The sequence below is a fragment of the Lithobates pipiens genome, unplaced genomic scaffold, assembly GCF_037356315.1.
Source record: "Lithobates pipiens isolate NorthernLeopardFrog02 unplaced genomic scaffold, aLitPip1_a1.2 Scaffold_8, whole genome shotgun sequence".
Lineage (NCBI taxonomy): Eukaryota > Metazoa > Chordata > Amphibia > Anura > Ranidae > Lithobates > Lithobates pipiens.
The window spans coordinates 415,084,844-415,100,765 of record NW_027507903.1 but is presented as its reverse complement, the minus strand read 5'-3'; the positions used below and the strand labels follow the sequence as shown (position 1 = coordinate 415,100,765).

Below are 15,922 nucleotides of genomic sequence, written 5' to 3'. Positions count from 1 at the left end.
AGATATTGTCACCTGCATTAACAATTCTGACAATTATCTTTTGCTTCTAAACTCTTCAAGTATTTTACTTTACACAAAATAAAGCCAGCTATACATGGATCGAATTCCGAGCAATTTTTCTTTTGGAAATCAGAAATGTTGTGCGTTTTGTGATCCGATGGTATCACCATTTGATTTAGAAATTCGACCAACCAAGCCTTCAATTTTACTTCATGTTGCTACTGAAAATAATTTTTGTGGCTTTTCTTTCTGGGAGTTTTCCTTTTTTTGCAGTCATGTACATTTCTTTTTCAATTATATTTCTTGCACGATTCTCCTACCGTCAATTGGGAAGTAATTTGTTTTTCATACCTGATCACTAAAATTAGTTTGCCGCACAAAAATCTGCCGTTGCTGTGGCCCTCTAATGATGCGAAAATTAAAAAAAAAAAATCTTAACTAGGATTTTTGAAAGGATTATTTCGGATTTCAACCTGTTTATGGGCTGGCTTTAGTCACAGTTGCTCGTGGGAATCTAGTTGATAACACAAACGGATTGATTTACTAAAACTAGAGAGTGCTAAATCTGGTGCGGCTCTGCATGGTAGCCAATCAGCTTCTAACTTCAGTTTGTTCAATTAAGCTTTGACAAAAAAAAAAAAAAGATGCTTGGTTTCTATGCACAGCTGTGCAATATTTTGCACTCTCTAGTTTTAGGAAATTAACCCCAGCCTGAAATTTCTGTTTTGTGATGGTATGGCCAGGCAGGTAGTATTTACAGACTGAGACATGTCGGCCTTCATATTTTTTTTTTTTTTTGTCGGAAAAGTTTAAGGATTTTACAAATACACTAGAATTTCAAGCACAATGCTAGCAGTTCTGCAGCATCGCTAAACGAAAACTCTCTCCCAAAACAAGACTCTTTTTTTTTTTTTTTTTTTAATAAACCATTCGTAGTAATAACTTTCCTAGTAATCACTGTCATATGTATATATTTTCCAGTGTTGTCCTATTCATTTTGAGAAAACTCGCCATTTAGGCCTGCCTATTACCCAATATTGTGAAATGTTAAGTTAATATTTCTGATTTATCCAGATATATATATATATATATATATATATATATATATATATATATATATATATATATATATATATATATATATATATATATATATATATATATATATATATATATATATTTTTTTTGTTACAGCTGGGTTCAGAATTTTGGTGCAGAAGGTCTTTCCTGTTTATTAGAGATCCTCAGGAGGCTACAAGAAGACAAGTCACTGTAAGTATGGACTTTTGGATGGCTTTATGCTCTCCATTGTATAAATATCATGAGTTAGTTGTCAAACTACTAATCCACTCAGACACGGAGTATAACTAGCTGATCTGGTTTATTGGGAAGGTAGGGCTTAATTTTCCCGACTTGATTGTTTTTATATATCAGACAGCCAGGCTGATATTTAATTGTGCAGTTACTGCATCTACCCTTTTATGTTAATATGATCTCATATCATCCCCTAGCTTCAATATTGTCTGAATCACTGTCTAAAAAACAGATGTTCTGATTTCACTTGCTGATTCCTTGTTCAGTATAAGTGACTCAACAAATGTGTAAGAGAAAGCCAGGCAGTTGGCATTATCAGAAGGATTTGAGCAATTTCAGTCTCCATATTTTCATTGTGAAGTGTTTCCTTAAGGACATTACCACTTTTAAAGGAGTCCAGCCTAAGCTTGTTTGGCTGGGCATCTCCTATGGGACAGGAGTGCGATTCGTTTTTCATTCCTGTAACCCGTTTTTAACAGAGACCGGACTGGAGTCCGCTTTCTGTTGACGTCACAGGCATCAGACCAGGCACCGCGTCATTGCGAATAAGTCTGGATCTGCCAGGTGCCTGGACTGATGCCTGTCACAGCCTCTCAGCGAACCGCTGAGAGCCTGGGATGGCCGCTCCCTGCCCCTCCACAGCTCAGTGCTCTAGGGAGCGTGGAGGAGCAGAATGGAGAGCTGCTGATAGCAGCTCTGCTCTGGGAGCAATGAGAACCGAGCCGTCGGCTATGTTCGATCGCTTGGTTCGCAGTGTAGAGGCGCCGGGGGACAGATGCAGCATCGGACCAGTGCTGCATCCGGCTAAGTATGTATGATGTGGGGGGAACCCAAATCCATACTTTTAAACCTTGTACACAGGGGTCAAAAATTGGCTAGTTTAGCAGGAACCAGTTGATGTTCGGGCTGTGTGTACAGCTGTCTGTTCTGATGAGGAAGCTGGTCTCGCGACCGGCTTCTGTCGAACGGGCATGCTGCAAAAAACCGAACCGTTTTGTGCTGGCTGCCAATAACTGCAAACGCTGATCAATGTGTTATGCGAGCGCTGCACCAAGATCACTTGTGTTAGTACGAAAATAAAAACTCAAATGCCACGTACACACGTAGCCGACTATCCGGCGGACTTAGTCCGACGGGCTACTTGCCCACACTGGCACTTTTTCAGCGGACTAATACGGCGTACTAAGTCCACAGGACTATCCGCCGTACTTTTGAAATGAACGGACTCGCCCACACACGCGGAGGAAAGTCCGCTCATTTTGAGCCCGTCTCCAGGTAGGCGGGGCCCGCGAAGGATGTGTCACTGTCCCCGCTACCTGGTATGGACTTAAAGGGGGACCCCAACACCGAAAAAAATCGGCGTGGGGGTCCCCCCCAGGTCCACATAAGACCCTTGTCCGAGCACGCTACCCGGCTGGCCAGGAAAGGGGGGGGACGAGCGCGCACCCCCCCTCCTGAGCCGTACCAGGCCGCGTGCCCTCAACATGGGGGGCGCCTTGGGGAGGGGGGGGCGCGAGGCCCCCCCACCCCAAAGCACCTTGTCCCCATGTTGATGAGGACAAGGGCCTCTTCCCGACAACCCTGGCCGTTGGTTGTCGGGGTCTGCAGGCGGGGGACTTATCGGAATCCGGGAGCCCCCTTTAATAAGGGGGCCCCCGGATACCGGCCCCCCAACCCTATGTGAATGAGTATGGGGTACAATGTACCCCTACCCATTCACCTGTAAAATAAAGTACAAAAAAACACAACACACAAGGGTTAAAATAGTTTATTGCACAGCTCCGGGGTCTTCGGGGGTCTTCTCGCCGGACTCCTCCGCTATCTTCTTCTAGCTCTTTTGCTAGCAGAGGAGCCCGGCTTTCTTCCTCGCCGCCACCCTCTTCTTTCGACTTCGGGGGTCTTGTCCCCCTCTTCGGTTCTTCTGCCGGGCCACCACGCCTTCTTCTAGCTCTTTCTAGGTCTTCTGTCGCCGTTGTCGTCGCCGCCGCCGCCTTCTTCTCTTCAGATGTTGCCTCGTCGCATCCTCCACTCACAATGACGGGGACAAGGCGCGCGGTGATTTAATATAGGGACATCACCGGATGATGTCCCCGCCTATTATGATGTCACAGTCCCAGCATCCTCTGGGACTGTGACACCATAATGGGCGGGGACATCATCCGGTGATGTTCCTATATAAGTCGCGTCGCGTCGGTGCCATTGTGAGCGGAGGATGCGACGAGGTAACATCTGAAGAGAACAACAGAAGGCGGCGGCGACGACAGCGGTGACAGAAGACCGGGCCACCGCCTGTAAAAGAGCTAGAAGAAGGCGCGGTGGCCCGGCAGAAGAACCGAAGAGGGGGACAAGACCCCCGAAGTCGGAAGAAGAGGGGCTCCTCAGCTAGCAAAAGAGCTAGAAGAAGATAGCGGAGGAGTCTGGTGAGAAGACCCCCGAAGACGGAAGACCCCCGGAGCTGTGCAATAAACTATTTTAACCCTTGTGTGTTGTGTTTTTTTGTACTTTATTTTACAGGTGAATGGGTAGGGGTACATTGTACCCCATACTCATTCACATCAGGTGGGGGGCCGGTATCCGGGGCCCCCTTATTAAAGGGGGCTCCCGGATTCCGATAAGCCCCCCGCCCGCAGACCCCGACAACCAACGGCCAGGGTTGTCGGGAAGAGGCCCTTGTCCTCAACATGGGGACAAGGTGCTTTAGGGTGGGGGGCCCCCCTTTCCCAAGGCGCCCCCTTGTTGAGGGCATGCGGCCTGGTACGGCTCGGGGGGGGGGAGGGGGGCGCTCGCTCGTCCCACCCTTTCCTGGACGGCCGGGTAGCGTGCTCGGACAAGGGTCTTATGTGGACCTGGGGGGGACCCCCACGCCAATTTTTTTTTTCGCCGTTGGGGTTCCCCTTTAAGTCCATACCAGGTGACAGGGCCAGCGAAGCCTCCTTCGCTGGCCCCGCCTACCTGGAGACGTGCTCAAAATGAGTCGACTTTTCTCCGGGAAAAGTCTGCTCGTTTCAAAAGTACGGACTGGCACAAGCACGGGCCTGATTGTCCGCCGAAATGCGAGTCCGGCGGGAAGATTGGAGTGCAAAACTTTCTAAGTCCGCCGTACTTTCGGGTAAAAAAAAGTCAGCCGGAGGCTACACACGGGGGGGATTGTCCGGCGGACTTGAGTTTGCTGGACTTTTCCACCCGATTGATCGTGTGTACGCGGCATTAGTGTGTACCTGGCTATACTGATCAGATAAACATCTGTTTCCAGGACACATTAGGGAAACATCTCCCAAGTGGGGATAAAGGTGGAAATGAAAATCTTTCTTTGCATAAAACAAAAAAGCATCCTATTTTAAGCTTTGTTTTGCAGCTACACTCAGATTTCCACACTGTCTGAATGCCATAAAATAAACACCAAGGGAAAAAATACTGTTGTGTTTAACGCACACGTTACAGTGTGCTAAAACACGTGCCCAAGTTTTCCATAAAAAAATAAAGCCTTTTCCCATCTTTCGCACATTAAAAAAGAAATGCAAGTTTCATGTCTGCATTTTAGTGCTTTGGGAGGCTCACAGATGTGAATAACAAATCAAAATCGTGTATTTTGATGCTTTGGCCACCAGTATTATCAAGCCTTGGTCCATGGCTGTTAACAATATTCTGAATTCAAAACTGCTTTAAAAATGCATGTCAGTAATGCAAATCGACATTCAAAGGAAAAGCATGTTGGCCTTATGCATGTGCCTTATGCTACAAAAAATGCACCTCTATACACGCACATAAATCTGAATGGACTCTAGTTTCCCGTTCACACCTGTGTGATTTAATGTGCCATAACACATGAGGATTTTTTATGTTTTGCATGGGTCCTGTTCACACCTGTGGTGCGCTGCTGCTGTGTGTTGTGGTATATGTGACGAACGCTGGTGTCAGATCCCTGCCCTCCTCGCTAACTGGCGACAAAGGACCGGCCAACCTAACACCACGCTGTCACTTACGTAACAATGCCACACTCAGCTGCACCCAGCACAAAGATTTTCCAGCTTGCGGGACCACAATCTAGGTGCAGGCAGCCTGAGAGCGATTGTCACTGGGCTAATTACACAATTAACCCTTTAACTGCCACCACCCCCGTTTAAAGACAGAGCCGGGGGGACTCGTAATTTAAGCAACACCAATTATAAGTTTAGAATAAGCGCCTGCAACACACACTGCCACCACAGACAGGTCTGCTCAGTGCCTTACTCTACCACAGTAGTGCCCTTTTAAGAGACAGGTTCGTTTATAGTTTGCATCAAGAGCTTTAAAGACAAGGTTAACACTTTTCAACATAAGGATTTATTATGAAAAGGTCAAGGTTGGTGCGAATAAAACATTTACAGAAAAAGGATGTTTCAAAAAATAAAGACAATATACAGCCACAAAGAAATAAGGTAGAATTGGGAAGGAAGTATACTTGCAATTAATGTCCAAGAGTTGATCAGAGTTCAATCGATAAGCAAAGGTAATCGGTTCTCAACTTGGCAGATGTTCTTTCTTGGATGGTAAAAAGGAGAACTGCCTATTGCCTTGGCCTCTCCTCTTTTCTGTCAAATCAAAGGGGGTGTTGACAGCGACCAGTGACCAATCGTCTGGTCATCTTGTTTAGGGGTTGGTTGCTGGGAGGTGTCTACACTCATGACCCTGTCCCAGGTACACTTTGTTATACATATTCATATCTCTGCCTCTCTATGGTTTATAGACTGCAGATATCCATTTTAGTGATCAGCATGATATTTGCTTCAAAACGAGTCCACACATGACAGGTTTCCCATTTCAGGGTTACCTTGGAGGAGTAAGGGGTCCCAGTGGCTTCCCATATGACCTGGCATAGGGGTGTTTGGACTTGAAATGTTAGAAATTATCCAAGGAAACTAAATATATCCATATTATGGCTGTGCTATGATGGCTTTGAAAGTTATAAAAAATGTTAAAGTTTTCAACACTTTACTAATCTGTTTGCACGCTATCTGTTTGGAAGTATTTACGACGGGTATCTGTTGGTTGTCTGCATGGAGAAAGTGACAGTTTTACGACAGGCCGGAATATCTGCCAGGCAACTTGAGCCTTGTTTTCTCTGCTAAGATAACCTTTCTTCCCTTTGAAGATTTTAAGAGCTTTTGGAATTCCTAAGACAAGGGAGGGGGGAGTTTAGATTATTCTGTAAGTTTATTCTAAGGTCAGCCAAACTGTCATGGCTGCTTTCCACACAAAATGGCAACTAGTTACAATATATCCTGGCTCAGACGTGATATCGTTACAGTATATACTACAGATGCTTTTTTAAAATATTTTTTGGGGGTTGATCAGTGTGTGTTTTTGGCCCCTAGATTTCAATTGCAGTGCAAAAAAGCACACAATGCATGAAAAGCAAATACAAAAGTGTGAACCTAGCCTAGCACTTTTTACAGCTAGTATTCAGGGTCAATATTTATATTTGATATTTATTAATGAGCGATCTAATTTTAAGGTGAGTGACTAAAATGTATTCTAAGGTTGTTTAGTAGTTGTCTAGTAGTGAATCAGACAACTGTAACACCCCTTTCACACCAGGGCGTTTTGCAGGCGCTATAGCGTTAGAAATAGTGCCTGCAACCCGCCCTAAAGAAGCTGCACCATTGTTTGTAGTGTGAAAGCCCTGAGGGCTAAGGATGAGCTCAGGTGTTGGTTGGATATACCGTATTTATCAGCGTATAACACGCACCTTCACTTTAGGAGGGAGGTTTCAGGAAAAAAAATTACATTTTAAATAAAGAATTGTGAAGCAAAAGAAGGGTCAGTGCCCACCTGCATCCTGACCATTGCCATGAATGCAGCCTCACCATTGCCATGAGTGCAGCCTGATCCATGCCCAGCTGCAGCCTCGGAGGGGACAGGGAGGGGGGTGGGACGAGCGCCAACATATTACATAAGGAGAATCTCCTGTTTACTCGGCGGCCTCTTTAATACATAGTTCCGTCTCCTATGATAGACAGAACAGTTGTCCAATGCCAGCCCAGGAGACGGGACTTCCTATTACAGAGGACGCTGAGTAAACTTGAGATACTCCTCTAAGTAATCTGATGGCACCCGTCTCACCCCTCTGAAGAGCGATAAAGTATATATCTTTTGTGGCTCCTCAATGAATCCCCAAGTGCTGCACTTGAGGATTTGTTGGGGGCCACAAAAGATAAATATATCTAAATTACCAGTGGGGCCGTATGCAATCGGAACATGGGCCGCAATTGGCCCGGGGGCAGGACTTTGGGCATGCCTGCCATAGAGAATCTGTAGGGTATTGTCAAGAGGAACATTAGAGACACCAGACCCAATAATACAGACAAGCTGAAAGCCGCTATCAAATTAACCTGGGCTTCCATAACACCACCAGCAGTGCCATTGGCTGATCGTAACCATTTAAGTGCATACTATACTATACTGTACATGGACATACTTTTCAGTAAGGCAGCATTTCTGTATTAAAAATCTTTTTCTTTTTTTTTTTTATTTTTTTTTTTTTATTGGTCTTATGTAATCTGCTTTTCTGAGATGCTGAATTTTGGATTTTCACTAGCAGTAAGCCATAAGCCTCAAAATGAAAGAAATGCTTGAAATAAATCGCTCTGTGTAACACATCTATATAAACGGAGTTTAATTTTTTTGAATTGAATTACTGAAATAAATTAACTGTTTGATATTATTATTTTTTGAGATGCACCTATATATATGGGGGGCAGAATTGATGAACCACGTCACCTTTTTTAATGCAGTCACTCTTCCACTCTTCTGTGTAAAGTGTTAATTACTGAGTGCTAACCAAATCTCTTAAATTTATTTAGCAGCCAGAAGAGTAGACTCTAAACACCAATTAACCATTCATTTTTGCTTTGTGTTTCTTATTAAAATCAGAATTAATTTCTTTATCCTTTTATTATAGATCTCGTGACTCTAAAAGTGAGCATGAAATCATCAGATGTTTAAAGGCTTTTATGAACAATAATGTAAGTATAATTAATGGCATCTGAAATCATTTAGGTCTCTTGTACATGGGTCATCTGAGCCCGTTCAGCCTAACTGTAGCCATGTTTTCTCCACCCTGGCAGCCCATGTGCAATGTACAGCCTGTCATTAACATAAATGGTTATGTACTCAAATTACAATAGCACAGTCATATACAGTATTGTGCAAAAGTTTTAGACCGGTGTGAAAAAATGCTGTAAATTAAGAATGCTTTCAGAAATGGAAGTGTTCATTTACTTTCCATTTTGTTAATTGATAAAAATAAACAATAGAGAAATCCCATTCAATATTTGGTGTGGCCTGCCTTTGCCTTCAAAACAACATCAATTCTTTCAATTTAAGGGAAAGGAAAGTGGATCCAGATGGAAGGTACCTGTTTCTGAAAGGGGAACTACATGGTATGGAATGCACGTTGGCAAATGTATACTGCCTTAGTAAGAGCTCAATATTTATATTTAGGGCCAGTTCACACCAGATGCAGTTCCGTGCAGTTCTGTTTTTTTTTCTGCACCAATACAGTCAGTTCCCTTCAGTTTCTGCACCAGAAACTGAGTGTAAACTGACCAGAAACTGACTGCAGGGTGTGAAATGGAGCCATTGGAATACATGGAAAACACCGTGCATGCATTTTTAGTGCAGAAAAAAAAAGCAAGTGGAACTGCATCTGGTGTGAACTGGCCCTTAAGGCAGACCATAGGAAAAGTGGTAAAGTAATTGTGGCAGGAGATTTTAACTTCGCTATAGACCCATATCTTGATGTATCGTCCCGTGTAGGGAGAAAGGAGGAATATCAATGGAAGTTAATCAGAAAAACACTATCAAAGTAAACTTTTAGACATAAGGAGAATTCCACACTCTAGAGAAAGATTATACGTTTTATTCTGCCGTACACGGGACATACTCAAGATTGGATTATATATTGGTAAAACACAGACTGTTGGAGGTAATGGCTAAAACATCTATAGAGACAACATCATCAGATCATGCACCCGTAACAGTAGAAATAAAGATAGGGGAGGAACAAAATAAAGTAAATGCCTGGAGATTAAATGATGCATTAATACAGGATTTGGAGATCAAAAGAAAGAAATAGAGCAATACTTTATAATAGACGCAGGATGTCTCTGAAACCACGATTTGGGAAGCTCATAAGGCTTACATTAGGGCCTCAAAAAGAGAAACAAAGGGATCAAATAAAATAAATGATATCTTAAAAGAACTATATGCATTAAAACATAAACATAAGCAGGCAAAGGACACATAGCACCTAAGAGTGCTTAAGAAAGATGAATTGAATAGTTTAATGGAACGGGAAATAAGGCAAACCTTTAATAAATTAAAGAAAGATATCAGTGGGGGAATAAACCGGAAAAAATACTTGGCAAGAGTACTGAAAGAAAGAAAAAATCTAAAACCTTTATAGGAAAAATAATTCAGGGAATTTAGTACATTCAACATCAGAGATTGCAGAAGTATTTCAAAAGTTTTATAAAGCATTATACTCAATAAGAGCAGAAATGGAAAAAAGACTTGGAAAGGAAGGAAAAGATGCATATGTATTTAAAAGAAGCTAAATTGCCTAAATTAGCAGAAGAAAAATTGTTGGATCTGGCAAAACCCATAACTCATAACTAAAAGGTGTGGCGATGGGTAAAGGCCCAGGGCCGGTGGCTTCTCAGCCATTTATTATAAACATTTTTTTAGAACTCCTAGCTCCAAAACTATTCTTGAATTGGAATTCATTAGAGGAGGGGAAGGGGATGAGAAAGCAATCCTTGTTGGCCTACATTAGAGTAATACCAAAGGAAGGTAAAGATTTGGCTCAATGCTCCAGCCGTTGACCAATATCGTTACAGAATAAAGATATAAAGTTATATGCTAAAGTCCTAGCTAATAGACTGAAGGTTTTAATACTGGATCTGGTCGGACTCATCCCTGGAAGGGGGAAGGAACAGACAATGGGGTTAGCTACGCATTCCTTTTACAAAAAATAAATGAGGGACAATTTCTATCAATAGATTCTGAAAAAGCTTTTGACAGAGTAGACTGGGGGGCTCAAGTCAGCGAAATTAGAGGAGTTAGGGATTGGTCCAGGAATGATCCAATGGATCAAAGTGTTTTATAAGCAACCAATGGCAGTGATGAGGGTGAACAGGACCCTGGCCCTCCAATTTAATTTGAGCAACAGAACGAGACAGGGGTGCCCCCTTTTTCCTTTTACCCTTTTATATTAACATTGGAGCCTTTACTTGCAGCTATAAGACATAAATTGGATATAAAAGGAGTGAAAATTGGAGATGATGAATATAAGGTGGCAGCATACGCGGATGATATCCTGTTTTATTTCTCTAATCCGAGAACCACGTTACCTAATATAATGAAAACACTGAAAGATTACAGAGTTATCAGATTTTAAAATAAACCTTTCAAAGTCAGAAATCCTGAATAATATATATATATATATATATATATATATATATATATATATATATATATATATATATATATAACTAACAGTGACCTGGAATGACTTGTATCAAATTAATTACAGCCCATCATTAAATTAAATCAAGGAAGAAGTAAGGAAAATTTCCACGAGACCGATTTTCTTGGGTAGGACTGATAAATATCATTAAAATGGAGCTTTTACCAAAAGTACTATATACGTTTCAAATGTTCCCAATACATATTCCACAGAGCTATTTCAATATATTAACAAAGATGATTCTTGGGTTTATATGGCAACATAGAAAATAACAGATATTTAATTTAGTGTTAACTGAGTGATTCATGCATCAAATGCATCATTATTATGCAATTTACATTTTTATGAGTAGCAAGGTAGAGATTTAACCCTCATGTTCTACCAGTGAACTGTAAATCCCCATCACCACTGGCTGCTAAAATACACTTAAACTAGTTTCCAAACAAGTGTAGAGCAGCAGAGCATACATAGCACAATTAAAAGTAGATGGCAAAGTTTTATTTCTCAATATTGTAACAGTCATTTTGCCAATGCATTTCTGCGCACAGAACCATAATGCTAGAACACTTGGGGGTATATACATACTGTAAACTGTAAGGGTTCAGATCACTAAACTGACAGAGCTACTTTTTGAGCTTGTTTTATCCCATCGTTATTTTTACATCAATCCAGTTATCATACATATTTCTTAGATGTGCAATAATTAATTTTTACATGACAGTTTAACTATTGAAAGCCTTCAGATTTATCCTTAATTCATTTATGATGTGTTTTTTTGGCTACCTGGAGCCGATATCTTTTGTGTAATTCTGAATAGAACACACTTTATCGCACTCCACAATAATTGCTAGTCAGAAGGTAGCATTTTTTCAAGAACAAAGTCCATATGATCTTTGTGAACTGTGTTTTGTATAGAATAGCACAAAAAGTCTGTAATAGAACATGATTATGGTAAGTATATGAATCTTACAGCAAAACCTTTGGGGAATGGAAAAAATACAATAGTACACTTCAGAAAATCCCACATTTTTATTAAATATTGTATGTTTGGAGTGAATTAACACATTGCTTTATTGTATTGTATAGTCCTTTAGCATTTCTTAACAAGTTTGTTTCATCCCCATTTATAGTTTGGAATAAAAACAGTGCTGGAGACAGAGGATGGGATCCTGCTTCTGGCAAAAGCCGTGGACCCAACAGTCCCTGCCATGATGGTTGATGCTTTGAAATTGCTGTCTGCTTTGTGCATTCTTCCCCAGCCTGAGGACATGTAAGCTTATGATTCAGAATACATTTTTGCATTTCCCTTTTTTAACACTAGATGGTGCCTTAGGACAGCTTGTTGTCTTTTGCTCTTGAGCTTCTTCCAGGCAGTGCCAGCTGCTTTCATTTCATGCAGTGGGATTAATATTATCCAAGTCACTTGGTTATTTAAATAAGCAATACAACAGAAATGTTGACTTCAAAATTACACCCAGTTTTACTCATGCTTCAGTGGAAGCCAAATAACTGCATTGAGTTAGAGTTTAAATGTTTGGGATACCTTAGGCCACTTTATAATTTTATTTAAAACAAAAACAAAAACAAAAAATCTTTAAAGTGCAACTAAAACCCAAGTTACAGCAAAACAAGCTGCTCCCCAATTATTTAGGTAAAACCTATACTATGAATCGTATATGCATGGGGGGCGCTAAGAGACCACCTCTAATTATATGCTGTAAACCAGATACCAATACAGTACAAAATTCATATGCTCTGATGCAAAATAAAATACAAATTTCATAGGCTGTGGGACAAAATAAAGTGCAAAATTCGTATGTTACAAAGCAATTTTAAAATAACTTGCTAAATTTCAATCATTAAAAATAGTGACAGTAAATGAAAGTCCTTATAAATGCAGTTCATAAAAGCTTCTAGATCGATGGAACTGTTCTTCAGTTTGGTGTGTTAAAAACCATTACCAACATAATGTTTGTTCACCTGATCGTGCTCATTTAGATGAAGACTCACCAGATGGCCGTAACCCCTTTAACCACTTCTGGACCGTCCACCGTCATTTTACATCGGCTTTTTGAAGAAGAATATCATTGTTATTGCAGCAGCTAGCTGCCATTACACCGGTGTCCTCTTCTTCAGTGAGCGGTCTGGTTGCAGATAAAAGTGGTCTCTGCGGCGGATTCGCCGCAAGATCCCTTTTATCTGTGGCAGCAGAGGGCCCTCTGCCGCTTACCGGAGCCGTCGGCAGCGGCCGAGACGACCAGATCTTCACCCTTGCTGGGCATGGAGACAAGTGAGGGGAAGATGGGCCCCCACCCGTCCTCATACCAATGCAGGACGGAAGCAATGTCAAAATGAAATTTTTAATTTATTTTTTTAAATTGCATATGTCTTTCACCCCAAATCTCATATTTAAGAGGTCCTGTCATGCTTTTTTTTCTATTACAAGAGATGTTTTACATTCCTTGTAATAGGAATAAGTGACACATTTTTTTGTTTTTAATAAAATAAAAAATATAAGGTAAAAATGTAAACGCTCCCCATCCGGACTAGCTCGCGTGCAGAAATGAACGCATACGCGAGTAGCGCCTGCATATGTGAGGGATCAACGCAATCGGTAGAGCAAGAACAATAATTCTAGCCCTAGACCTCCTCTGTAGTTTAAAACGTGCAACCTATAGAATTTTTTTAAATGTCGCCGGTGGAGATTTTTAAGGGTAAAAGTTTGTCGCCACGAGCAGGCACAATTTTGAAACGTAACATGTTACTCGGCATAACATTATCGTTCACAATATAAAACAAAAAAATTGGGCTAACTTTACTGTTGTCTTATTTTTTAATTAAAAATGTTTTTATTTTATTTTTTAAAGTGCACTTGTAAGACCAATGTGCAAATACGGTGGGACAGAAAGTTTTGTAACGACTGCCATTTTATTTTCTAGGGTGTTAGGAAAAAAAAATTTAATGATTGGGGGTTCTAAGTAATTTTCTAGCAAAAATCCTGTTTTTTTTAACTTGTAAACAACAAATCTCAGAAAGAGAGGCTTGGTCCTTAAGTGGTTAACTAAAGCTTACTTTACTCTTTTTTGACATTCTTTTTAGTTAAAGGGGTCAGGGCCATCTGGTGAGTGTACATCTAATTGAGCACAATTTTTTTTTCCCTTTTTTAGAGTATACTTTTTGTGTACCTGTATAAAAAAAAAAAAAAGCCAATAAAATGAATTACCTTTTTCTGAAATCCTATTTTCAGGCTTAAGCTGTCCTTGGACTGGGTGTAGTTCCTAACAAACTTTTGTACATGGAAATTGGCCTTCATTCAGACCAATACAGAGCAGTTCTCCTATCTTAAAACACCCTCTAGTGGTGGGCATAAATAGCTTGTTCACAGCAATGCAGGATATTTACAAAAAAAAAGTCATTCCAGCCTGTTGGAAACGGGAATAAATGCATTATTCATATTGAAGGTATAGTTACTGCTTAAAGTTAGTGTAATCTGTGATGTGGTTCCCAAGCACAAAAAAAAACCCTTTTTCACATGTAGAAGGAAAGAAGACAGATCCAATTCTACGGATTAGTGCTACTACGCATGAGCTTTCAATATTCTCAGAAAAAAAGGCATGGCCACAGGCTTCCGTAGGCATGTTGGCATGCTTGGTAAAATTACATTACATTACTTTTACAAAAATAAATATGCCTCTCTATTCTGCTCTCCCTGTTGATATTTATAATACAAGTTTAGACCTCAGATTCAAAGAAAAGCATGTATATTCTCTGTGGGTCTGGCTTATTCTGAGAAAATCGCACATGGTTTTTTGTCCAGTCTTACTGTGGGAGGGTGGTTGAGCCTTTACACATGCCTTTATATAGGGTCTGATGACTGATGCTCCAGTATCGCATACTACCAAAAAATGATATTTCAAGCTTTAATGTAATGTTTGATTCTCTGAGAAGGATCCCGTAACATACAGCTCAACTAAACCATAACTTAAAGTCTTAAAGCAAAAAATGTCCTTTTAAAAACTATAAAGATGATGGAGGCATTGTCCACAATCCAACACTACAGGGAATGCGATAAAAGTGTAAGAATGAAATTAGGGCAACTAAAAAAACTGAGACACATAGAGAGTAAAAAAAAAAAAATCCCAAGGAATTTTTTAGATTAACAGTAAAAAAGCGAGATCAGCATACATTTCCCACATAAGACGATAATGGGGGGGGGGGGGGGGATGGTTACCGATGAGACAGAGAAGGCAACTGTACTAAATATTTTCTTATCCTCAGATTTTGCACAGGAAAAAAAGGAGGTATACCGATCATGACAGGATGTACCCTTGTGTCTAACCGAGGCTAGAGTCGAGGAAAGTCTAGATAAGCCTAACGCAAATGAATCACCAGGACCAGATGGCTTACACCCGAGAGTTCTCAGAGAACTGTCATTTATAGCTAGACCATTATTCCTAATCTTTGTGGACAACATACTGACAGAAATTCTAACAGCTGATTGGAGAAAAGCATGATACCAATTATTAAAAAGGCAGAGACATATTCCTGGAAACTACTGGCCAGTCAGCCTAACATCAATAGTAGTTAAATTGTTGGAGGGGATGATAAGGACCTATATCCAAGAATCTGCTGAAGAAAACGGTATCGGTAGTAGTAATCGTCAGCATAGGTTTACAAAAGGTCGTTCTTGCCAGACCCATCTTAACATTCTATGAGGACATGAGCTGCCACCTACATAAGGGGAGGCCTGTGGATGCGGTGTATCTAGATTTTGCAAAAGCATTAGAAAAACCATTCCCCATAAAGGCTTAATCTAGCAGATATATAAGCGGAGGTCTGCAAGCATGGACCATAAAGTTTGTTCTTGGATATTAAACTGGTTACAGGGGCATTTCCAAAGGGTAGTAATAAATAACGTGTACTCTCAGAATGGTCTGGAGGGCTAAGTGGGGTATCCCAAGGCTCTTTCTTGTGACAAATTATGTTTAATGTATTCATAAATAATATAGAGGATGGGATACATGGCTCTATCTCAGTTTCTTTTTCGTTCATTGATGCACACAGTGCTCCATATTCAGAACCTTAGGGTTATATTGCCCC

At 40.8% G+C, this 15,922-nt stretch overlaps 1 protein-coding gene across 1 annotated transcript in view; it reads left to right on the top strand.

Moving 5' to 3' along the window:
• Positions 1 to 15,922, top strand: part of LOC143962194 (protein diaphanous homolog 1-like) — a 311,409-nt gene that overhangs the window by 155,091 nt on the left and 140,396 nt on the right. The window contains exons 6-8 of the mRNA XM_077471524.1: positions 1,195 to 1,272; positions 8,255 to 8,318; positions 11,953 to 12,092. Coding sequence (XP_077327650.1) covers positions 1,195 to 1,272; positions 8,255 to 8,318; positions 11,953 to 12,092 — 282 coding nt within the window. The remainder of the gene's footprint in view (positions 1 to 1,194; positions 1,273 to 8,254; positions 8,319 to 11,952; positions 12,093 to 15,922) is intronic.